The 26065-nt window shown below is 50.4% G+C and overlaps 1 protein-coding gene across 2 annotated transcripts in view; it reads right to left on the reverse strand.

Annotated features, from left to right (window-relative positions):
• WDR91 (WD repeat domain 91) overlaps positions 1 to 26065 on the reverse strand; it is a 29664-nt gene that overhangs the window by 3152 nt on the left and 447 nt on the right. Inside the window, exons 2-15 of one of the 2 annotated variants that reach the window (XM_027574491.2) lie at positions 24844 to 25023; positions 24075 to 24282; positions 22404 to 22486; positions 21242 to 21372; positions 19769 to 19934; positions 11662 to 11817; positions 9972 to 10165; positions 9109 to 9259; positions 7672 to 7766; positions 7344 to 7512; positions 5170 to 5278; positions 4233 to 4345; positions 2807 to 3004; positions 131 to 254 (exon numbers count right to left, since the gene is read on the reverse strand). In XM_027574491.2, coding sequence (XP_027430292.2) covers positions 131 to 254; positions 2807 to 3004; positions 4233 to 4345; positions 5170 to 5278; positions 7344 to 7512; positions 7672 to 7766; positions 9109 to 9259; positions 9972 to 10165; positions 11662 to 11817; positions 19769 to 19934; positions 21242 to 21372; positions 22404 to 22486; positions 24075 to 24282; positions 24844 to 25023 — 2077 coding nt within the window. Of the gene's footprint in view, positions 1 to 53; positions 255 to 2806; positions 3005 to 4232; positions 4346 to 5169; positions 5279 to 7343; positions 7513 to 7671; positions 7767 to 9108; positions 9260 to 9971; positions 10166 to 11661; positions 11818 to 19768; positions 19935 to 21241; positions 21373 to 22403; positions 22487 to 24074; positions 24283 to 24843; positions 25024 to 26065 lie in introns of those variants that run through there. The other variant, XM_027574492.2, reaches the window with a different exon arrangement.

The following is a 26065-nucleotide window of genomic DNA, read 5'->3' on the forward strand; positions in this document are numbered from 1 at the left end:
GGAAGCAGAGTGCCCTGTCTTCCTCTCCTGTTTCTCTCCTCCCCCCAGGATAATACTGCTTCCGTGGGTGTCCCTTGGGGCGGGTCCTGTCACAGTTTATGAGCCAGCAGGGTGGTCAGCTTGATCTTGCCATCCATGGAGGCAGTGAGGCACGTCCCGCAGTCCATGGCTGTGCTCCAGTCCACAGTGACCACAGGGGCTCGGTGGCCGCCCAGGCTCAAGCAGCTCTCCAGAACCTTCTCATCCCTGCCCAGCTGCAAGACAGGAGAGGAAGCATCAGCAGGCACTGTTCACAAACACAGCCACTTTATCCACCAAACTGCCTCGAGTCTGGGGGCTGCCACCCCACTGTGAGGCCTTCCCCGGGCACACACGCCCACCTTTCCCTCCCAGAAGATTTCAGTTTAATTTCTTGGGCCGGGAAATGCCTTCACTGTCCTGACTATAGTTATTCCTTTGTTTTAGGTGGAAAACAGTATCCTATGCTCGAAAAGACAAGAGAATGTTCTCTGCCACCTTTAACTTGCTGTGGGCCACTGCCTTCTGCACCCACCCCAAACTACACCCAGTACTTTTCCTACATGGCTTACTGCTCCCCAGCATTAGATCGTGCATCTGCTGCTGTTTCCCATTTGCTTCCCCCAGGAATGCAGGCTTCAGGAGGGCAGGATGCTGGTCCTCTCCTGCATCAGCCAGCACAGTGCTGCCACACGCGGGCCGCCGAGGACGTGTGAGCCCGGCTCTCCCTCACCCACCAGCACCAGCCTCCCGGGACTCAGCCCACGGCCATGAAGAGTCGGAAGGGAACAAGGAAGGGGAGGCCAGGAGCACAGTGAATAAAGATCAATCCAGCGACAGACAACACCCATAAGTAGGGAACCCAAGTCGGCCTTCGTGGAGAAAACATCTTTAAAAATCATAGACTGTTTAAAGATTGTAAAAATGGGATCTAGAGTTCATTATATTCCTTAAGTAACTAGACTCCATAACTGGCATTTCAAAAATTATACAGAGGGAAATCTTCCAACCCATTAACTGGTTACAGAGCAAGTCTGACGGCAAATCATCAGCTCACAGTAGCCACCCTGGCTCAAGCAGAATGCCAGAACCTTCTCATCCCCAGCCAGCTGCCGGAGGACAGGAGAGGAGGAGGCATTGCAGACAAATGACAAAGGCTGATCGGGACAAATAGCAAGTGACAAAGGCTCATGATTAAAAATACACATACACACAACACACATAAAATCATACACAAAATATAGCCTAACAAACTGAGTTTTTAAATAATAAAATACAATCAGGCTGGCAAACAGCAATCTTTTTATATAGTATCTTCTAATAGCAATTACAAGAAATTACAGAGCTAATTTTAAGAAGGCAAAAGCCATTCAATGCATCATCAACTGTGGAAAAGAGCCTCCCTGATGGTAAGCCCGGATTACCCGGTGCCGCGCTCCAGACCAGCAGTCGGCTCCTGAATTGACCCCTGTGCACCCCCCTTCCCTCCCTCTCACTTGCCTCTATCCCTGTGGGGCCCCAAGGCCTGCCTCTCTCCCTGTCCTCCCCAACTCCTCCTTCCAAAAGCCTCAAATCCATAGACCACCCTCCCCACCCCCACAGGGGTCTCCCCTGAGGACCCAGCCCCTGCCCAGCTGCCTCCGTTCAGAACGCTGCCCTGTCCCTGGTGTTGGTGTTTTGAGTGTGAGCCCCACGAGAGGAGGATCGCACCCTCCCCTATATGCGCTCCACAGAGCCTAGGCCAATACCTGCACATGACTGCCATCCACAGCACATGCTGTCCACTAACCGATGAGCTGGGGTAACGAGGGCACGGACAGCCCCAAGCAGAGAACATTCTTCTTGTGTCTCTACACCTACAGACTAAATAAACACTACCACTAGGCAAAGAATTACCACTGAGGCTAAGAACTGGTTTGCACGGTTACCAAAAACATATGCTTAGGCGCACCTGGGTGGTTCAGTCAGTTAAGCGGCCGCCTTCAGCTCAGGTCATGATCCCCAGATCCTGGGATCGAGCCCCGTCAGGCTCCTTGTTCAGCGAGGGGTCTGCTTCTCCCTCTGCCCCTCCCCCACTGCTCGTGTGTGTGTGTGTGTGTGTGTGTGTGTGTGTGTGTGTGTGTGTGTGTGTGTGTGTGTAAAAAACAAAAAAACATATGCTTAGACTACAACGCAAATCCTCATTAGTCTGTTTGATAATACTAGTAAAATAGAAGAGATTTATAATTTCAGACAATTGTACAGAAAAGTACATGAACCAGAGAAGCTCAGACATGAGAACTAAGCACATAAACTGAGGGACAAAACCAACGTGGACCACTTATATCCTGGTGTGATAAATCACACCCCAGATTTCTGCCTTGGCCAAGGACTATAATGTCCGTGACCCACGGGACCTCCAATAAACTACAGACTTCTACACCAGATCAGAGTCACTAAAGCAGATCATGGAAGCACTCGCCCAAGCGCGGCACGTTCCCCTAACCCAACACACTTCCCAACGGTTCTCCCTATTTCTTCACATTTTCTGTAACTGATATTATTCCCAAGGAACAAAAGCAGAGAAGGGCCAAAATCTTGTCAAATGACTGCAAATGGACAAGTAGAGAAAAGGATGAATGTCCCCACCCTGTCCCCACCCCCGAGCTGAGGGTCAGGCCCCTTGCCTGACCTGCAGCCACAAGACGCCATCCACCCTGGGTCAGAGGCTTCTCCACGCTCAGCCCACTCAGCCCACACCTCCAGGGAGGAACCTCCCTGCCCACCGAGATAGGGCCCCCTCCAGTACCTTGTAGATGACGCCCCCTGTGGCAGAACACGTCAGCATGTAATTTCCCTCTGAGTCAAAAGCGAAGAGTCGGCCCCGGGGGACTTGAACCTGCTTGTAGCCGCTGTAACCCGACAGCACGAAGGGGCCCGTGGCGTCGGAGGGAAGGCCGTACTCAGACACCTTCAGGCCACTCCTGTGGATGTTCCACTGGATGAACTGCAACCACAAAGCACACCCTAAATGCTCTTTCAGCGGGGTGGGGGGGGGGGCAGGCCTGGGAGGAGGAGGACGGACCCCAGGGCAGAGGTGGTGGGTTGACAGGCCACCAGGAAAGGTAGTGGGATGACCCCTCAGTCTGTCTTTTCCCAACACAATTCAAACATATTTTTAGAGAACATCTTAGAAAGAGCCCGTAACTTCACAGCAGAGCGTGAATTTTCTCTCTGGCCTGACTCCAGGAGAGGAAAAGCGTAGGCAACTGCCCATGTTTGGATTCCCACCTCTCAAGCAGGGGGAATGTTCCAAGTGATCATTATGATTACTGTTGCTGTTGTTTCTAGGGTTAGAACCCAACTGGGTTTTTCCAACTTAGAAGAGAGGATAAACTCCAAATATGTTCCCACTGTCTCAGTGGTGTAATCAATTCAACATGAGCAGTACCATTAAAAACTAGCTTCATGGACTGTAGTGTAATAATCCTTTAGTCTACACCGTGGACAAGCCGCCTGTGTGACCACCTCTTCACTGAGAATCCTACTCAAATAGGAAGTCAAGCTTTAACTTAAAACTCCCTTCCCATAGTTTTCAAATGAATAATTTACTTTGTAATTACAGTTTTCAATGAATAATACAGGCACACAGTATAAAATCCAAAGGTACAGGAGGGTATACATGGAAACGAAGTCTTCCTCTCTCCTCTGCCTGCCAGCCTCCCACCCCCAGCTCCCTGTCCATGGATCCGAACATGTCCTTCCAGAAAGAACACGTACGGAGGCACTTATCTTCACTTTTTATCCCCCCAAACCGCCGCTTCCTTTTGACTCTGCTCAGGCCTATCTGCACTGCCCCTAGGAAGAAATTCATGCTGTGACACCCGATGACCTAGGTCAGCCCAACCCGGGGCCTAAGCTGGACCCCCCTCATCCACCTAGAGTGGGAAGACTCACTTCTGCTACAACTAGGAGGGGGGCTGGGTTCTCCCCTTTCCTCATCGCCAACTCCCACTACGCCTGTTCACACCTCACGACAGTGCCAAGACTGGTGACTCTGGCTGCCCCCCTTGTACGGATGACACGCTGCAGCAGAGAGGGGCCCGAGGCAGAGAGCCGGTAAAGGGCACGGTCAGGATTCATCTCAGCCCCTCATGCTATTCTGGTGCTCTCTGGAATCTCCGATGCTGAAGCCAGAGGAAAAGAGCCCGGGGCAAACTGCGGCTCCCACCTACCTTCCCGTCCTGGCCGATACTGTACACGGTGTTCTCGTCGTAACTGAACTCCACCGAGTAGACCTCCCCGCAGTGGGCCTTCCAGCTCATGGCGCACTCGTGCTGCTGCATATCTGAGGCGATGAGATGCCGCTAAGACCCCCACCCGGGCCCTGGGGAGGCATCCGCCCACGAGAGGAGGCGTCTCTTGCCCTCCGCCCAAAGGGCAGGAACCGTTCTGGAGGCAGAGGGCCTCCTGGAGCCTCCAGGTATCAGAGAGCTGACCCCTGCCAAAGAGCTCTTCCGTTGTGCTCATTCTCTCCTCCAGTGTATGAATCAGCGATTTAACATTTCTAAAATTGAAGCTTTTCTCTCTGGGTCAAAAATGAGGTTCAGGAATCCCTGGGCGGAACCTGAGCTCATCTGGGAAGCGCACAAGTCTAGGGAGACAAACAAATCCTTCCGAGGCGGCCTCTGTAAGGTCCCACAGGGCGCCTGGGGGATCTGCTAGACACGGTCCCTGGTGCCCTCCCAGACTCTTGGAGTCTCCTTGGGGCGGGTCTGCAGGGGCTCTTCAAGCAGCATGCCGGCTAACTCTGCTGCACACCGTTCTAATGCTCTTACCAGAAGGCACAGGCCACCCTGAGCAGACGGCACGGCCGTACTCTCATGTGTCCTCCTGGATCTCACTCAGGCCACAGGACTCGGATCACACAGCGCCAGACTCAAGGCCTGCTAAGCCCCACCACTCCTAGGTCCACAGACACCGACCGTGTGCAAGGGGACTGATTACAGAGGTTTTGAAAAGAGCAGACTTGGACCAAAGTTAAGCTCTGTTTCGAGCATCCCGAATTGGGTGGGCTTCAGCAATAGCTTCTAGTCCAGCCCGCAAAAATGCAACTCTCCTCTCTGGACCACTGAAGGAGGGCACCAGACGGCCACGAGCACAGCTGCTTACCAAACAGCCGGATGACGCCGTCAGCCGCCCCTGTGACCAGGAGGTTCCCATTGTGATTGAAGGCTGTGCAGTTGATGGCAATGGGCTCGGGGTCCAGAGAGAACTGGAGCTAATTAAAAACAAAAACAAAAAGAAACAAACAAAACCTAACTAAATTTGAAATTGTAGGAGAATAACCACCCAATATTCAAGACAAATCTCTCTGAAAAGGGAAGAAGATCAAGATTGGGGAGGGTACATGAGAGCATGAAAAGTGCTGGAAGGTTCCACTTTCCAACTGTGACCGTACGTAGGTGCTCACGTTACAGCTTCTCTTCTCGTTATACTGCACACCTGATTACAAGACTCTTTTGTATGTACTCCGTATTTCACTAAAACTTTAAAGATAACAAGTAAACATAAAACTACCTGAAGTGCCTTCGAGGCAAAGAGGAAGGCGAAGAAGGATCCAACTAAGCTGGGCTGTACATGGGAAAGCACTGAGAGGTGCTGGAGGACAGATGTGTGCCAGACGGGGCGGGGATAAGACCTCTCCCTCGGGGGACAGCGCAGGACACACCCCAAAGCTGGAGCAGTGGGGAGGGCAGACCGCGGGGGCCCTGAGGGAGTGTGGACAGGAAATCTGGAAGAACAGGGAGCGCTGTGACATGCGCCAGGGTCTGTTGTTCCCTGCAGCAAGTCAGGGGCACCGCCGCAGGAGGTCGTGCGGCGTCTGGCGAGGGGCACTCAAGAGCCGGTCTAGGGCATGTCCCTGGAAGTGCACAGAAGTGGGCCGAATGGAAACAGTTTGCAGGTGGAGTTGACAATGTCTGTTCATGCGCTCCGCCGGGTGAGAGAGAAGGGTGGCTCCAGAAAGGCACGCAGTTCCTCAGTGGGGCGCATTTGCCAAGACAAGAAAAACTTGGGAGGAGAACAGACATGGCAGGGACTGTGGGCAAGAAATCGGTGGGGTCCTGATCCCTGTGCTCCGGGGAGACCCCCAGAGGGGAATGCACCCCCTCTCTACAGGCAGGTGCGACACAGCCCATCTAGAGGACAGGGACCCTTCCTGGCGTCCAGTGACCTTGGAAACCCATCTGTTCAACGCAACGGCCACACCGCATTTGCGCCCCAAAACTCACTTCAGTAAGAAACATCACTGCCTTCTAAATGTGTGCATTTACACATCATTTCTCTCTCTGGGGGCTGAGGGTCACAGCAGCAAGCACCCGCCACGGTAGGTGGGTAGTCCTCGGCTCCCGAGGCACGTGGGCCCGGTGGCCCCACGAGCCAGCTTCCGCATGGCTGTCACTTCTCAAGAACCTGCACGTGTCCCCACTACCTCCAGCTGCTGCTGGCAACTTTATGCAATGCTACGTTAATGGGGAGTCAGAGACTCCACTTGTCTCCTAAAAAACAAGCCGCTTGATTGCATAACACAAAGTGAAAGAAGCCAATCTGACCATGCTGTAAGATTCCAACTACATGATGTGACGGAGAAAGCAAAGCTATGGAGACAGTATAAAGACCGGCAGTTGCCAAGGTCTGAGGGGCAGGGGGATGAACAGGAGCACAGAGGATCTTCAGGCTGCTTTTAGTGAAAATGGCCTGTGTAGTACCGTAATGGTAGATACACGTCCTCATACATCTGTCCGAACCCAGACAGTGTACGACACCAAGACAGAGCCCGAAGGCAGGCTGGGAGCATGAGGTGATCAGCTGTGTCACTGGGGGGGCCTCTGTTGTAACCAGGGTGCCGCTCTGCCGGGGGGCACAGCAGGGGGTAAATGGGAGATCTCTGGACCCTCCTCCCAATCTTGATGTGAACCAGAACTGCTCAAAAAAAATTTTTAAAGCCTTTCAATGTAAACAAAATTAAATTTAAAAAATTTAATAAACCACAAGGGTGCTCTAATAGGCTGTGTGTGACTTCTGAGTCTGTGGCACAATTCTGGATAACTTCAGTTGCTAGCAATCTGCCCAACTGGAGTGTTACTACTTTTCAACACTTCAACTTTGAACCTGCTTCACCAGCTGAAATCTGAGGAGACTAGTGCTTGCTTCCGCAGCACATACACTGAAATCTGAGGAGACCGAAGCAAAGAGAGGATGAAGCTCATCAGAAAGACAGTGCTACCGCAGGAGCGGGACCCCACACAGACCCACGGGGAGCCCCCCAGGGGCAGGGCCTGCACCTGCTGCTTCATGGTTTTCGTGTCCCACAGCAGCAGCCTGCCGGGAACCTGGTTAGTAGCCTTGCTGCCGATATCCGGAGCCGAGAAGTCCACCTGGGAAGCGAGGCTCGGAGCGGCGGCCGAACAGACGAAGGAGGCCCCGTTGGGGCTGCAGGCAAGCGACAGGATTCTGCAATACACGTGGGGCCGGGTCAGCACTCCGCCTGCCCCCAGACGAAGACAGGCTTCAGCTCTGAGGCGGGTCCTGCTGCGGGGATGGGGCAGAAGGCGCAGCACAGAACCAGGCCCTGCAGAGCATGGCGGCCGTGGGCCGTGGCCTCCCACTCACCTGGGCATATCATCGTTGATGCTGATCTCACACAGATTCTTCTTGGCTTCCGTGTCATAAAGACGCACCGTCCCCACACCACTGCCCAGCAAGAGCTGGAATGAGAAGGGGCGGGGGTGCAAAGCATAGCACGGGGCTCAGGCCGGGTCAGGGAGGACCACTGCGGGGCCAGGCCCACTGTGGGTGTGGGTGTGGGCAGGCTGCAGGGGTGAGGCCCCGCCTCCGCCTACCTCCCCACACTCAGGTGAAATCTGGCTAACATGGGCCTCATTTAAAAATTACATGAAGACATCAGAGGTGACCTTGAACAGAAGCGGAACTTCAAAAGGAATCTATGGACTGACTAGGAGGGAGGGACCGCCTTGGATATACCTGGCACTGTGCCGGCTCATTAAATGAGGCCCTCTGACCTTCCCTCCCTTTCTGCCAGTTTTAAATCCCAGCTGTGCCTGTCCTCCCTTCTCGCTCCTCATCTACCCGCCACACCTCCCTGAGTACCGGCCCCTGGCTGCCTGCCCCGGTGGCACGTTCTGGGGACGGCTCGGGGCCTGTAATGGCCTCCAGAAAAAATAGAAAAGGCTATTCTTGCCTTCAGGCATTTGTGATTTACTGGGTAAGAAGCTTCAAAGATAATAATGGGTATGGCCAGAAGAAAGCACCAGAAGCAGGTCTGAGGATATCCCCCAGGAATATTACTTACCTTCTGACCTCAAATTAACACTGGCAAATTAGTATGTTTACAGGGTAAGCTCTGAGATCCTAGTACCACAAGGATAATTCCTGCAGGTTGTCAAAAGTTATTAAAAAACAAAACAAAACCAATGAGGTTTGCCCCTTGGGCTGCCTTGTATGATCTCCTCGGAACGGAATACAGTGAAAGAAAACACGATGAATCAACTTTACCTCCTTAACTACAAAGCCTCTCTCAAATAGTGAAGTCCAAAAGGGAAAAGAACACTGTACTATGTACTAATAGCACTGTAGTAGACCTGTGGGGACCCCAAACAGGACACCATCCCCACCAGCCTAACCTGCTACCCCGGGAGCCTGCCACGGGGAGGGGTCTCAGCAGGAGGAGGGGCAGCTGAGAACATTCGTCGTGGGTTGTCAGAAACAGGACAGATGACAGGAGCTGACGGGGGAGAACGGGAGGCAAGCTGGTGTCCCCCCAGCCAGAGAGGAAGCAGCACTCCCCCATCAGACAGGTTTTCCAGGTCCCACTACCATCGGATTTCAATTCCTGTGAATCCAATAACCTCCCTGCAGCCCCCAAACACGAGCCTGCCGGGACAGTCTGGATGTGTGTCCCCCCAGGCCCCAGTAAGAGAGAAGGGAGGGGCTGGGTTTGGCTGCCTCAGCTCAGCCTGTGGTGCCAGACGCCGGGGGACGGCCTCGGGAACACCTCACTTAGACGGCAACAAGGCAGGAGTCACTCACCAGCCTGTCCCGCTTGGTGGCCCACTCCAGGGACAGCAGCGGCGACTTGGAAATGGAGGACGCTTTGGTCTGCATGATGGGGTTGAAGGACCACACTTTGATGACCCCATCTACGTCTAAGCTGGCGACCCTCCTCCCCGAGCAGTCCACTCTAAGATGGAAGAGAAGGAGGCCGTTATCATCCTCGCCCGAGCCCACCATCCTCTTCGGCTAGCACCCAGAGCATTGCTTTGCTGACTTCTCAACTGTTTCCCAAACTGCCTACACTCCAAGGATGGGCGTGGGCTATTTCTAGAAGTATTCATTCAGTCACCTGCCCAAAAACTATGAACGCAGGACCTGCTCTGTGCTGAGCCCTGTGGGAAAGAGTGGGGACAGAGCAGTGGGGTGGTGCACGCGGCGCCTCCTGCGGCGGGGCTCCAGAGCCACCGGGGCCACGGCAGGGAGCCCCCCACTCTCCGCAAACCACACTCTGTGAGGCCTTCTCAGAGATGTCATGCTTTTACCACGCATGACTAAAAACTTGTACATGGTGAAGGTGTACTGAAAAGTAAAGCAACATAAAGCAAATGAAAATTAAGTCTCAGGGAGTTCAAATAAAAGGTAACTTGTTCCTAAAACTCAGAGTCCCACAGTGAGAAAGGACAGAGGCTACCCCCACCAAGAGCAGCTGTCCAGCCCTCCTCGGACTCTGGAGGGATGACTATGGTCCATCAGGGACCATCCCCCGGGTGGACCTCCTGCCTGCCACACCTTCACACGCACAGTCTGACAAGCCAGGCTTCCCAGGGAGCCAGCCCCTCCAGCCCAGTCAGCACTTTCCCTGCCAGGGGCCTCCCCTTGACCCCCAGACCCCAGCCCACCTGCAGTGCATGATGGAGGAGTGGTGCTCCCCGTACTCCTCCTGCCCCAGCACAATGAACGGCTGCTCGGGGCGGGCCCCTCCGCCCTCGGCACCGGCTGCAGAAGCCCGCGTCAGCGTCTCCAGCGCCTCCACACGGAGCTCTGGGCAGGGCTCGGCCTCTGGGCCACTAACCTCGGCCTTCTTCTCTGTGCTCTGGGACAAGCAAAGTGGCAACAAGTGAGCTGTGAGTGGTCCGCACATCTGGGGACCTGCTGCAGGACAGCTAGGCTGCCAGGCCACAGCATGCTGGGGGAGGTTCTCCGTGGGCACAGGCTCTAGGAGGAGCAGCTCTGGATGCCGAGAGCAGCACCCAGCTTGTCCCAGGAGAGGCAGGCTCCTGCTGTGCCAATGGCGCCTCTCTAGAGACCTTCCCCCTCTCATAGGCCCTGCTGAGTGAGTAGTGGGCCAGGGGCACCCTCGCCCTGTCACAGCTGACACGACGCAGGACAGACCGACAATAAAAATTAGTGAGCACTTAGTAAGTGCCAGGCACTGTGTGACTACATTTGATTCGCTCATTTAATCCTGCCCCAAACCATCTGAGATCCTATTATTAACCCCATTTGATGACTGTGGAAACTAAGACTGAAAGCAGAAAGTTAAGTAACTTGCCCAAGGTCAAGAGCCGGCAAGGGGCAGAACTGGATGTGAAGCCAGGTCAGTCAGAGGTAGGTCTCGCCCCTCACCAGCATCCCACCACGCCAGTGCCAAGAGACCGGGGTGAATGGCCAGACATAAAGAAGGAGACCCGAGGACAGCCGCAGAGCCAGAACAAGGCTGGGCCCCAGAGGGCACGCCGCACACCCTGCCGCCCGGCAGGTCTGCAGCTGCCCTGGTCTCTGCCTCGCTGGTGCGCTGTTGGCCACCATGACTACGACTATTCTCCCAGACATACCCCGGGCCAGGGGGCATCCGCCAGGGCAAACCCCGCCACCCCCCACGGCTCCTGAGACTCTTTGGAGTGCTCCTCGGCATCTCAGAAAGCACAGTTCCACAGCAAAAACCTAACAGCAGGAGACAGACCTCCAAGCTCAGACAGGCGCCTTTGGGGGGCGGCTAAGCTCAGGTGCGTCTCTAATCCAACAGTGTCGGAACGGGACACTCTGAGGTCTGAGCCGTGGGGGGTCTACGCCATCAGACTGCCGCCGGTGGAGGGCTGGGAAGGAGCACGAGCACCTCTGAAATTGGCAAGCAGCCCCAAAGAGAGGATAAGTAGTCAACAAGGTGACTTAGCCAACAAATCCCTTGGGCGTTTCCCTTCAATCCAGAGTATGTGAGAGAAAGAAGGAGCTTTCCTGCCAGGAAGAGGAGACCCCGACCCATTTTTAGGAGAGAGGGGAGTCCCAGGGCTCAGCGCGGCAAGGGCCCAGGCCACAGCACAACACGGCACGACAGGGCAGCGTCTCCAGCAGGGGATGCGGGAGGAAGGGACCCTGTGACGGAGCAAGGCTGGGGGATTATGGGTTAAAGCAAGGGAAGCAGGTCTCTCCGGCCAAGCTTCAGAGAACCTGTGACCCCCGAACAGTATTACGCAGAAATCAGGAGAGGTAAGCGCACGCTCTGCACTACCCCATCTCTAGCCACAGCCCCCAAGAGTAGCCACACGATGTCCCCACAGGCACTCATCCGCTGCCAAGACCAAGCCATACCTGCAAAGTCATAGAGAAGAGCTCCTTCCTCTCTTTGCCGTGGTCCTGCAGGCGCCGCTGTCGGTGCTGCGACCAGCTGGACTCCCCAGACGCCAGCCCGCTCAAGAGGCTCTTCCCGTCTCGGGGCCCGCACGCATTGTCCTTTCCCTTAGCGGCCTAGAGGGCGAGACACCGGGCGGTGAAGTGTCGCTTCCTGCCTGAGCCCAGGCCATGACCCCTCAGCCAGGGAGGGAAGCAGAAGCCAGGGGGCAGCTTCGCTACCCCACAGCTCCTGGGTTAAGGTTCCTCCAGGGCGATGCTGAGAGGTAGCTAGAATGTTACCATCTCAGCCTAGGGGTGAGTCAAGAGTGGAACACGAGCAGTCTGGACCCCCTCCTTTCGGTTCTCCACTCCCCTGTTATAAGAGGTAGGTCACCAACTCCTCAGCCTGCCATACCCTTCACCTGCAGACAGACAGACACATACAACTCCCTCATCTAACCAGAACAATTAACTCTAGCTAGGAGGCAGAAGACCTGTGCTTACTAAGCGATGACTATGAGAGGGGTCAGGCCCTATGCTAGGTGTCAGAAACTTCTGCAAGCAACTCTATGTTTGGGCAATACAAAAAAAAAAAAAAAATATGCAACATACAATCACCTCTCTGGAGGCAAAAAGGAACACAACACCCTCTCTTGTTTGGGGCCAAGTGTATGACTAAGCCAGCTCATGTTAACAAATACTGAGGTATTTGGAAATGATTACTAGGCAATCAGAAATTCTTAACAGAAATTGTTGAAAACTCAAGGACCTTTGAGCAAGATACACTGGACAGGAAAGAAACTGGCATCTTCTGGCCCCTTTTCATGGCAGGAGTGATAAAGTCAACCACGGTTACAGCAAATGAATTCAATAATCCCCACCCACTTTCATGGGGAGAAGATTCTTCATCTAGAGCCTTTTTCTTTTTTTAAAAGATGTATTTATGAGAGTGAGCGAGCATGGGGGGGAGGGAGGAGGGAGAGAAAGAATGCCAAGCAGACTCCCTGCTGAGCACAGTGGCGGACTTGGGGCTCAATCCCATGACCCTGAGATCATGACCTGAGCTGAAACCGAGAGTTGGACGCTCAAGCAACTGAGTCACCCAGGCGCCCCGAGAGCCTTTTTAAAAGGAGATGTCACCTCATCCTTTCCAGATTATTTGGCTGGGCTGTTTCCAACCTTATTCCCACAAATTGTGATGGTCAAAACTGCTCCCCTCCCTCTGCCTTACATTACACTCCAAGCAAAGGGATCTGGATGCAAACAGCCACTCGGGTTTGAGACCAACCTCTTGGCAAGTCATCTGCACACAAGACGTAAGTGTAGAGAACGAACTCAACCAAAGTCTGCTTGTTGCTTTCTACTTCTTCTACTTCCTGGTTTTCAAGTTACTACTAAACAACTTAAAACAACAGAGATTCCTTGGGACCCCGGAGCCATGGGAAGAGTTAAAAAGGAAATTTTAAAGGACTATGAGTTCACATGGAGCCTAACTATAGCCGACCTTCACAGTATTGGTTATTTCTGTTTTTCTGCCTGAGGTGATCTCAAGGGTATCCACTTATGCTCGTAACAGAGGTTTCTTCTAGGGAAAGTATTTGATTCTCTACATTCTGGCTTATTTTAGGAGAAGTAGGGTTCTTAGTCAAGATAAAAGAGATAAACTTAAAAAGAAAACCCACGACAACAATAATAGCATCAAAATAGATTACTCATTGAATGCTGACCATATAGAAGGCACCGTGCTAAGAACTTTACAAATGTTCCCTTAAAATAAAGATGAGGACATTATTTTAACAGGAGAGAGTGAGGCTTAGGTTAAGTTACTGCTCCCACAGGGAGAAGTAGACAGAGGCGGAATTCCCACCCAAATCTGACAGCAAACCCCACGCTCTGAGAAACCCGATGAAAGCAATAGCATGAAAAGAGCACAGAGAAGAAAGTGACAGTGAATAGAAATAAAAAAAGAGAAAGAAAGAAAAGAAAAGAAGAAATGTCATGTTCCCAGAGCTAAATAACATAACAAAGACAAGGCCCTTCTCACAGTACTTCTGGCCATTTTTGAGAAGTAACTCATGGTTCGTGGAACCCTGAAGAGGCTCCAGTTTTAGAAAGTGCAATTAGACTTCTCTTACCTACGGAGAAGCGGTGGTTGAGATATACGAGAAGGTCTTGAAACTATGGCGTACCTCACATGGCCCCCAGGCGGGCTGTGCTCACTCCCTGGGAGGTGATCCAAGGGTGCCGGTCCTCATTATACGAATCCACTGATTCCTCCCCATATCTCTAATCAAGAGGGCAAATCAGACTGAAGACTTCCACAAGGGTAGCTATACTTGTATCAGACAAAATAGACTTTAAGCCAAAGACTATGATAAGAAACAAAGAAGGTCATTATGTAATGATGAAGGGGTTCATCCAGTAAGAGGACATGACGCTTGTAAGTATTTATACACGTGACACAGGACCACTTAAATATATACAGCAAATACCAAGGAGAAATAGGCAGCACCTTCAACAGTGGAAAGACCATCCAGACAGAAAATCAATAAGGAAACACTGCACTTGAACTACATTTTAGAGGGACCTTTAGATGGACCTAAAAGACAGATACAAAACATCCCATCCAAAAGCAGAATATACACCCTTCTCAAGCACATGAAACATTTCCAGGATAGATCACGTTAGGCCACAAAACAAGGCTTAATAAATTTGAGAAGACTGAAATCATATCAGGCATCACAATCATATCAAACTACAAGTCAATCATAAGAAAATCTAAAAATTCACAAGTATGTGGAGATTAAACAACACGTTCCTGAACAGCCAATGGATCAAAGCAGCAATCAGAAAGAGAAACTAAAAAATATCTTGAGAGAAAATGGAAACATGGCACACCAAAACTTAAAAGATGCAGGAGGCGCAGTTCGAAGAGGGAAATTCATAGCAATAAATGCCTGCATCAGGAAACAAGAAAGATCTCAAATGAACAACTTCCTCAAGGAACTAGAAAAACAAATGAAGCCCAAAGTTAGAAAAAAAGGAAATAATAAAAATTAATGAAATAGAGACTAAAAGGACAACATAAATGATCAACAATATAGCCAGTTTTTTAAAAGATAAACAAAATAGACAAACCTCTACCAAGAGAAAAAGAGGACTCAAAAATAAAGAATTCCAAAACATGTCTCTAAAAGAAAGCTCTCACATTCTAACAGAAAAGACAAAAAAACCGACAGTAGAGGCCATGTTTTCTGGTTAAACATGGTTATGGCAACTCCACAGTCAGCTATGTATACCGCAGGGAAGAGAAGGAAGATCACTTTCCTGGGTTGACAGCTATTTTCCAAAATAATGGGATCCAGGCAAGTGAGGAAGTCTCAAAAAGCCTGGACCAACTATTATGCAGTTGTGACAGATTTATCAGCCTGACCAAGAGATATTTACACTGGACATTAGAGAAGAAAAGGATCCATACAATATTGCATTCATGCCCTGCAAGTACATGGACCACAAGGGATCCAGCCTGGGGCCCAAGGGTGGGGAATGCCACAGAGGGCAGACAGGTACTCCGTGGCCACTCTCTTCCTCCCCTGCTCACCCGCTACACCTGAGAAATCGTGCCTCTTCTCTTTTCAGTGCTTTTTTTTTTTTTTTTAAGATTTAATTAATTTATTTATTTGGCAGAGAGAGACACAGAGAGAGAGGGAACACAAGCAGGGGAGTGGGAGAGGGAAAAGCAGGCTTCCCGCTGAGCAGGGAGCCCAATGCAGGGCTCGATCCCAGGACCCTGGGATCATGACCTGAGCCGAAGGCAGACTTAACCAACTGAGCCACCCAGGCGCCCCTCAGTGTTAAGTCTTAAGAGCATTCAATGAGCCCATACTGATGGAAGAGAGAGGCTTGAAATGGACTTCAAATTCCTCTAGCTGATACAAAAGTCACTTGTAGCACTTCCCCAGCCCAGACAGGACATACAACATGAAGAACAAAGGCAGGGCTTCCCTCCAAGTCAGGATGGCAAGGAAGTTTCCGGTACGTCCTCAGGTAAGGGCTGGGCCATCCTCCAAAATGGAAATTCAAACAGGTGTCAACAAAAGGCACCACAATGAACTGAAAAACTGCTTTTATAATGAGAGTAGTTTATGCCAAGGGAGCCATGGACCTACACGTGACCTATGAGATCTGGCTCAGAGTGTCTCCTTCAGCTGCATCTCATTATTTGCTCAAGAAGGGTGAACAACAAAAAACGATAATGTACTAAAAGCTGATGAATGCAGCTCTCCATGGAACACTTTAATAAGTAGGTTAAGGTAAACTTGTGTCTAACTACAACTGTACCTAACTTAAACAAATGTTTACTCTGATGAAACTGGTAATTCAGTTTGGTTTTTTTTTTTTTTTAAAGATTTTATTTATTTATTTTACAGGGAGAGACACAGCAAGAGAGGGAACACAAGCAGGGGAGTGGGAGAGGGAGAAGCAGGCTCCCCACCGAGCAGGGAGCCCAATGTGGGGCTCGATCCCAGGACCCTGGGACCATGACCTGAGCCGAAGGCAGACGCTTAACGACTGAGCCACGCAGGCGCCCCTGGTAATTCACAGTTTTGAAAGCAAACCTCATAAAAGTCTTAACTACCAGATTCACATAACATTCCAAATGGTCCAAATTATATTGTCATATTCCATCACAATCTGTCTTCTGCACTTCAGAACAAATATTTTAACCTGTGTTTTATCACTTCACCTTTGCATTTCTCTCTGGAGAGAGAGAGAAATTAATTTTCTGTGGCCTGAGCAGAGTTTACCAGGCAGTCACCCAGATGGGGCAGGAAACAGGTTCCAGTAATCTGGTCTCGCCTGAAGTAAAACAAAGCTACCCAGAAGACAGGACCTCATCACACATAAAATTATAGAACAAAAGTCGTGGGAGAGGGCTCCCTTTTCCTCCATCCCATTAAAATCCATGGAAACAGCCCCAAGGGCAACTGTTCTTACCGCTGATGTCTCAGTAGCTATGAAGTAATTTGACGCTATTAAGAGTTACAAATGCAGAAGTCTGCTTTCTTTACATTGCAGCCAATTAAAGGTTATCTCTATAATAACCGGCAGTCCATCGCTTCCTGAGTGGGAGTGGAAGGAGTGGCATCAGAAGGCTGGAGGGGAGGATGGAGTGCAAGTGCAAGCTGGGTGAGCCAGCAGGGCAGGTGCCCTCAGGCACTATGGTAACAGAGATCCCAGAGGAGCTTGAGAGCTGTGGTTTTTGAGTTACTTCCATTTGTTTCTTAAATTTTGCCTCCAGAGTCCTATAAAGCCCAGAGTGCATCACCATATGTTGTGCCATGTATAATGCCATGAACATTTCAGGAGTAATGACCAACAGTTACAACGACCCATCACAAGTGGGCAAAATGCTGACGTGATTGAAATGTACAATGTTATATATAAATAATTATTTAAAACAGGAAAGCCGGATTATTTTATTTACTGCTAATGTAATAACACAGCTTCTGTTTTTCTTTTGCTTCTTAATAATAAAGGGAGAAAGAGTCCTGCTGTGTCAGAAGTGAAAAAAAGACTCCGTGCTTCATAGGCGCTACCAAAGCAACGTGGCTCATTAAAAAGCCAATGTCATTTTCTGTAAGTTAAAAGCAATGTATCATTAAAATCACAGGAAGCAATCATGCAACTAACTGCATTTGGTACTGGTAAGAGAGCATCTCGAATTGTACACTCAAATTTGGCGTATTAATTGTAACAGAAGAATTAAAACATTAGAATGTGCCCCAGAGGAGGAGCAGGATGGTGAGGGGTGTAGAAATCATGTCACATGGGAAAACAGTGGAAGGGAGATAGAAGAATGAACAGAGAGTGCTCAGCATGGAAAGATAGGACGTGTCCTAACAAAAAGCCTTATTCTATGTGGCTCAAAGGGCAAAGGTAAGATCAGCAAATAAAAATTATAGAGGTTTCTACAAACAGCTAACAGGCACACAACCGGTTCCACATCAACAAGTAGTGAGCTCCACATCACAGGAGGCAATCAATCAGAGGATGTGCTCCTCTACAAAACAGAAGGGGGTGCCAAATGATCGTTAAGCTTCCTCCAACTCTAGACTTCTGATTTTCTTGAACCTCAAATACACTAGTTATTTTCAGAATTGAAACATCAATGCAGAGTCTAATTAACAAATTAAGAAAACCACAAGTGACCCACCACTGGATTTTTCAGATGGTAGACATCTATCGCCCCCATTCATGGAATGGAAAGAGAGCTACCTTCACTCTGTTAACAGACCACACACACAGTGACCCAACTTCTGTTGGAATATATTTTAGAGGCAAGGACTGCTTGCTGAGAACTGCATTCTCACCCTCAACCCCTGAACATGAACTGTACACACAATTTCCAAACCCATTCCCATCTCACGATGTGACACTTAGTTCCTGAACACATGAAGAACAAAGCCGCAGGCTTAACCCCAAAGAATCCATCCTCGTGTTTTCTTTCATCTTAAGTCAATGAAACTGAATTTCACAAATTCATGTTTTTAAGAGACCTACTGCCCCATCCATCATCTATTACACTTAGAAAATATTGAACTGTGACAGAGATTGGCAGAGCAAACGGTAAAACTTACTCAGCCACATTCCACAGAACTGGAATTCACAAAAACAGCCGTAGGTATCACCAGGATGGCTCTGTGCTGGCCGCAGGCCTCCTGAATGCCAGGTAGGAGTCATTTTGCATGGCTGGCGCCTTGGGTCTCAGAGCTGAGTCGGGAACCCAGGTAGGCCAGGGCCTTCTCTAATATGACCAGCACTGATACAATGTCCTGGGGGTGCCCAAGTGCAATGAATTCTCCCCCTAGGCAGGACATGTATTCGTGGCACCCCAAGCAAATCGGGGTCACTTTAAGCCATCTGAGCAAAGACGCTCAACAAGGAGCCGGGGCTGAAAGCACATCTCCTGACTCCAAAGCCTGCACTCTTTCCTCTCCAGTGTCCTGCTCAAGCGGCTGCACTTCCACAGCGAAACAGCCCCGCCAGCCCTGGAGCAGACCGGTTCCAGACCCCGCTTCCCGGCCGCAGGGGGCAGCCCCGAACTGTTGCATCACTCGCAACCGTTCTGGAGCCAAGGGTGGTAGGAGAGGAAGCCAGCGATTATGACGACTGACTTTATCTGTAACGAATAAAAATACATTAAAGGAGAAAGGATCCCTGTCCAGGCAATGAAGCGTGACAGTGGGTCTGTTAAACTTTCACTCCAGAAGGCACTGCTGCTGAAAGCAATGAATTCTGACCATCTCTGCCAGGAAAACTCCTCAGTGGGACCTACGGCTGTTTTGGACACAAACTGGTGTAAAAGAAATTCTCTTGCGAGCTTCTATAAAAGTGAAAAATAGCCAAAGGCCTTTGCGGAATCAGTAAATCCCAACTTGTAAAAGCAATGCACTAATTCAGAAGTAACTCTAATTTACTCCTTCTCTACACACTGCTTTAGATCATCAAAAATTCAAAATTCCAGAATTGCTTGAATTCACCCTCGAGCCACCACATCACAGTCACAAGCTCTCATGAGTTCAGAGCAATTTATGAGGAAAAGGGAAGAGATTCAAAGTGCCCTTCTCACTGTCAGGCAGCCGCTCCCCAGGCTGTCACAGGCTTTCAGGCTCAGCACAGGAGTGCAGGCGGTGTAGAGGGCAGGGGGCTGGGGGAGAGGTCCCTCCAGGGCAGACGAGGGTCTGAGACCTTGCTCACGGCACCCGCCCCCCTCCCGCCTCACTGCGCCCCTCCCCAGACGGAAGAGGGGAAGGGGGCGGGCGGAGGCTGTGCGAGGTAGATTTCCTCCTCACTGCCTCAGTGCCTCCTCTACACTCTTCTCTACACCCTCACCCTGCAGCACCGACACGTAACTGTGAGGGGAAGGCAGGGAGGAAGGAAGAAAGAGAGCGTGATGTGAAGTCAGGATCTCACCAGCATACCAGAGAAATCAGTCCTAAGGAGAGAACAAACAAGGTCGGAAAGTGCAGTCAGCGGTCAGGGGCCTCTTGGCAGGAGTTAGAAAGGCAGGCCTTGTGCTCACCTGGCCGCCGAATGGCTCCTTCTTGGTCGAGCTCTGAGCCTGAGAGGGACCCTGGGCAGGCAACAACCTTGAGGGGCTCTTCTTACTCTGAGGCAGCAGAGAGGACAGGAAACCCACTCGAGGCGATTGGGACAGGGAAGTGTTCCTTTGGCTGCACACCATGGCTCTGGACAAGCAGACACATAAGGTCACAGGGCTGAAGGGGGACCCGAGGGAACCCAAAGCACAGGCCTCCTGGGCTCTGGATGGCACCAGGTTCATGGCCCGGCGTTCAGGCAGCATTATCCTTGGGACGGTTTCCTGTACCCAAGGGAGCCGGCAACCTCTCTGGCACAACGGTGAGGCCCGCAGTGCTCTGAGGGCCCAGCAGGGTTCAGAGCTGTGCTGTCCACTAGCCCCCGGCTACACGGGCCACTGAGGCCCTGAAATACGGTCAGTCCCAAGTGTGATGTGCTGGAGAGCAGCACACACACTGGAATTCAAGCCTTAGCATGAAAATGGTGCAAAATATCTCCCGAATTCTTTGTTTCTATTCATCCCACGCTGAAATGATATTGTGGACATATCAGGCTAAATAAAATATGTCATAAAATTAACTGCACCTATCTGTTTTTACTTAGTTGAAGTACAAATTTTTTTTTTAAGATTTCATTTATTCATTTGAGACACAGAAATACAGACAGAAAGAGCATGAGCAGGGGGAGAGGCAGAGGGAGAAGCAGGCTTCCCACCAAGCCAGGAGCCCGATGTGGGGCTCGATCCCAGGACCCTGGGATCATGACCTGAGCTGAAGGCAGATGCTTAACCATCTGAGCCACCCAGGCACCCGAAGTACAAATTTTTAAGCGATGTTTCTGGCTTGCCCTTGATTTCCACCCGACCGGGCTAGCTGAGATACTAGGGCACTTTCACCCAGTATAGCACTTGGCCACGTGTAGGTTTGGAATCTGCCTGCCTGGCTTTGCATCCTGACTCACCAGCTGTGTGACCACTCTGTGCCTCGGGTTCTTCAACTGCTACATTATTCTCATCACCTGGGGCCTCTACTTTAACTGGCTATATTTTAAGGTTGCCTCTCTTCCCCTCTGCCTATCTCTTCAAACCCTCGGACGGGAGCGAGCTTCCACCACAGATTGCATCCAACCTGTTGGGTGCCAACCTTTTCATCTTCGAGGCACTCCTTTCCACACACACACACACACACACACACTTCCAGAGGCTTTACAACAGCATCTGTGTTTATTTATCCAGATGTGCATCTGGATGTGCGGGCCCCCTCCCTCGGGGCAGGTTCAGAGGCTAGAAGGCCTTAAAAGCCAGGGGACTTGACTCAGAAAGCTCAGGTGGGAACAGTGAGAGCCAAGGAGGCACTCTGGCAATTCCGTGTCACCAGAAATAGGGGGGTCAGGGTGAGGTGACAGGGGACAGATGAGAGGAGGGGACCCCCCTGCCCCCAGGCAGGCACACACTCACAGTTCCGAGTCCCCCAGGCGGTCCATGTTGGAGACATAAGGAGGCAATCTATGCTGGACCAAGGCCTCCCCCTCCTCAGGCTGCAGCTCCTCTTTCTTCAGGCGGTGGATTTCAGCTTGCAAGGCGAAAAGCTACGTAGCGATAGAGTGAGTTAGATGGTGCTCTCACCTCATCTTCCCTCCACTAAGGAGCAGGGGGCACATCACGTCCAACACCCAACCTCACCGGCTCCAGAGGCCCCTGGGCCTAGCCTCGGGGTGCCGGCCTCACCCTCTGCTCACTGCCAAGCGGGAAAACGGGCCACTGCTAGCTGTCCCTTCACTGCACTGAGGTGAGAAGCCAACAACTGTCAGACACACAAATCCTACTTTCTTTCTTTTCATCAACTGACTTGCTTCTCCCTGAATTCATAATATATACATTTCCTCCTGAATTATATATATACATATATATACAAGCACCCAAAATGCAAACAGCTTATAGTCTTCCTTTTTCTGGAAATATGGCCTACAGTTACCTTAATTTCAACAACAGAGAAGTGCTCCTCAGACAAAATGTAAAGGCAAATGTGGGTCCCCTGGCTCCATCGTTTTACCCAACTAGAGGCTCACGGAGCTGAGCAGAACAATGAAATTATACGTGGGTTGTTTACAACACAGATGTGGATATACAGGACCGGGGGTATGAAAGAGACATAGGAAAAGCACATAGTCTTCCTCCTCTCAAAGTTCATTACCACTGCTATGTTGTTCTTGCTACACACGGGACTTAAAATATGAACCTGACTGGGGCGCCTGGGTGGCTCAGTCGTTAGGCGTCTGCCTTCGGCTGAGGTCACGATCTCAGGGTCCTGAAATCGAGCCCCACGTCGGGCTCCCTGCTCCGAGGGGAGCCTGCTTCTCCCTCTGCCACTCCCCCTGCTTGTGCTCCCTCTCTCGCTGTCTCTGTCAAATAAATAAAATCTTTAAAAAAAAAAAAATATGAACCTGACCTCTGGTTTCCAGAGACTATTACAGCCCCCAAATCTCCATACTGACTCTCTGGTGACTCACTTGCATCTGAGATTAGTGCTTTCCTATTTTTAATCAGCCCTCCACCACCACTACCTAATTTCACACACGAAAAGCAGAAGTTCTTCCCAAGAAGCGTGTTCAGAACAAACCTTCTGGCGAAGAACTTCATTTTCTTCTTGAACCTGGTTGGTCCTCTGGCATTCCGCATCGAAGTTCAGGATCACGGGAACTGGTGCACAAAGTTAAAGAAAAAGCCTGCCTGCGCAATGCTTAAAAGCCCTTCCCAAACTCTTGACACAGCAGCAAAACCCTTAAACATGAGTCACAGGGAGCAGAGGACAGACTTGGTTCTGCAGCCTCTCCACAGCTGTATGGAGTCTCTCCCTAGAGCTGGGTCTGGCCTTCCTCCAGACACTCGCACCAATTTAGCTGGTCAGCGCACAGAGAGGACGTGAATCTAAACCTGAGCGTTTTCTCCCAAACACCGGCAGTAAGGAGCTCACATTCACTGGGCTTTGCAGCCAGTGCAAGCCGGAGCAAGGTCAGTGCAGCCACTGAGAAGGAATCCCAGGGGCCGGCTGGTCTACCATCTGGGCAGAAGGCTCAGCCACTTGGCTTGCCCCTCCCCAGACCGAGCCTCTTCCTAGCAAAGGTGTAGACTGAGGAGAGAGCTTTCTGCAGACTGGACAGTCCCATGTCATGCTATGAATATCCACGTTCTAGGTCAGGGTGTCAGCCTTTCCCACCACCTTAAACAGCTTCAGTCAAGAGGAGTACAAAGGGCCTCAGTCCTGGGGAAGTGAACTGTGGCTCAAATGTGTGACCTAGTTTGCAGGGCACTGTCATGCAATGAAAAGACCTTCAGTGACATTTCCAATTTCCCTAGAGGGCCCATATGGTCATGTCATAACCAATGGCCTAAGCCCCCTGCTAGTTTAGCCTGAAAGCCCTCAGGATAAAAAGCAGTAGGGGATTTTATACCTGGCAAGGGTGGAATTCGCACTCAGACCCACAGCACAAATGGGGCACCCTTCCTACCCCCACCAGCTGTCCCTCCCAGAGGCCAAAATGGCCACCTGTGGGTAGGCCTCTACAACACCCCATTTATCAGTGACTCACCAGGCAGCTCCCTTCAAACCAGGTTCTTCTCCTCCTCCTCCAGAATTCCAGCCTAAAGAGCATGAGCATTAGGGGATGTCCTGCGCCTCAAGAAGGCAGGCTTTCTAAGATAAAATGGTAAACATGGTAGACTACAAATTATTTACATTCTCCCTCTCTTAAATATCCATACACTTTTTCTTAAAGGTGCTCTGTTTTCTAGCAAGTTGAGGAACACTGAGGTCACTGCCAGGGAGTGACCCAAACGGGAACACAGGAAGGAAGTTCTAGCCCAAGAAGTATTCTGACCTGCTACCTGATCTCAACAAAGGCAAGTAATACCCTCAGGGGCACAGGGCTTGCACAGACAGGGTATTCTCAAGGCTGGTCAGTGGTACTGAGCAGCAGCTGCCTACCAACCCCTGCACCTACTCAGCCGTATCTGAGGGCTCCTGGCAGAGCCAGGCATCGTACCCCCCCTGCTATGACTGTCCCTGCTCATGCATGTCAGCTCTTACTTCAGCAGTGGCACAACGAAGACTTATGATTTCCTGGCCTGCTGACAAAAATAACCACACTCTGTCCAGCCCCCTCACGTAACACATGACAACGATGCTTGGGCATTTTGTAGAACAAACAAATGCATCAAGAGCAGCGGCCACTGATCATGTTGTCTGGAAGCCCCAGACCAGGCCCACAGCCCTAGGCGGCTGAGAGGATATGCATGCACTGAAACAGGACGCTCAGGAAGTTGTGCAGGGACACAATGAAGGTATCGGCCCACTGTCGAGAGAAGTAGGTAGCAAAGGTGGGGTTGGTGTCTGGGGATGGCAGGAAGGGCAGGACAAACCAATCCTTCCACTCAGCCTGGTTCTGGAGCTCTGTGGCCTGCTTTGCAAAGAACTCTTGAGCTTTGTCATTTCTGTTTGTCTGCCAAGACAAAGAGGACATAGCAAGAAGGGGTAAGAGACAGAAGTCCAGAATTAAGATTTGTCATTACTGCACAAAAGAGAGCCTCTGGATATCAGCCTGCCAGGTAAGTAGCCAAATATAATCTACAAACGCCACAAAGGACATCACTTTTCTCAAGTTCCTTGTAATTTCCAAGAAGTTGGTTTAAACTGAAGCCCTGAAGATAAATGCCATCCTAAAAATTAATTCCTAGTTGATTTTCAAATAATCTAAGTGACTTATTCCCCCAGGTGAGCTATAATCTATTACTCAAACTTTCGCCCAGCTACTTATATCCTTTGAAACACCACCCAGGCTTATGTGCTTAAAACAAGAGAGGAAACAGGAATGAGGAAGACAAGTCAGCTGATCTACAGATGAGAAGGGGGAAAAAAAGTAGGAAAACAGTCAAAAATAATTTGCACTGTGACTGTTCCACCCTTTCCCAAAGGAACACAGAGAGTTCTCCCTAGAAATTAAAAGAAAATCTATTTCGGGGTCAAAGAACTCTCTCCAAGGAATCCCTGAAGGAACAAGCACCTGGATGGTGTAGACGAGATAAAAGCGGAACAGGCTGGTTTTCAGCTTGTTGATGGTGGGTCTATATATATCTTCCAAGCGGCTGAAGAGCCGCCGTTCCAGGTAGCTCCAATAATCCCGAAGGGCAGCCAAGTCATACACCTGCATTAACTGCTGCAGCTGGTCCACAATCTTGTCCACCTGGTGGAGAATGATGGGATGGAGAAGGTGGTGAAGGACAAGAGGGAATTTTCCCATCACTTCACAGAGCTAATACAGTTTTTTCCTCTTGCTGTGGCTTCTGAATGTTAGAGGTGGTTGTTTTTTTTTTTTAATTAGCAATCTATAAAACATTCAAAACATAGTAATGTAATAGCTTTTGAGTTATTTTCTGATGTTAGATATGTGGTTTGACCCCCTAGCAAGCATGGAAATTTCAAGCGTAAAAGCACAGAGCAGGAGACCTGAGTCTAGGTCTTGAATCAGTGTCTGGCTTACTCAAGCAACTTGACAATGTTACTTTGACTCTTTGGTCTCCGATGCCTAAGATTTTAGAAAACAAAACAGAGAGACAACCTCCATCATCCTCCTCCCAGCTCCACCATTCCAGGAGTTCTAGACTCACGGAGATACACGGACTGACTCCTTCAAGTCAGGGAAGCTCCACCAAAGCCCTGGCAGCTGCTCAGACTGTCAGCCAAAGAAGACACCTCTGTGTGAGAAATCACACCGGAGGACACAGTCTGGAAAAGGTTTTAGATGCCAACCCAACACCCCCATCTTACAGAGCACGACACTGCGGCTTGGACAGCTGGAATCATTTGCTTTTGCCACTGAGTACCGCTAACTTTGGCAAGACAAGAACCCAGGTCTCCTAACTTCCCCAGGGTTCTTGCTAGCTCACTGCCTCTCTCAGTTCACCTGTCAACACCAATTAGGACTCAGCAAACAAACAAATCACACACATATACATTCCAAGAACTTCTCAACAGAAAGTCATGTCTGAGCAGGGGAAATATGTTTTAAAATGTACAAGGTCTTCCTCAACTGCGGAGACAAAACTGCCAGTAAGTCACCCACAATGCCATTTTAAACAAACACCAGAAGATACCTGAACTCAGCTAACATTTTGGGCTGCAGATGCCTTTGCTCTCAATGCTAACTTCTGAATATTTCTGTTGCCCAAACTTAACTATCTACCCAACCTTAGCTCCTAAAACCCTTATCTCCATCCTGGCCAGAT

This window comes from Zalophus californianus, chromosome 12 (genome assembly GCF_009762305.2).
Source record: "Zalophus californianus isolate mZalCal1 chromosome 12, mZalCal1.pri.v2, whole genome shotgun sequence".
NCBI classification, from domain to species: Eukaryota; Metazoa; Chordata; class Mammalia; order Carnivora; family Otariidae; genus Zalophus; species Zalophus californianus.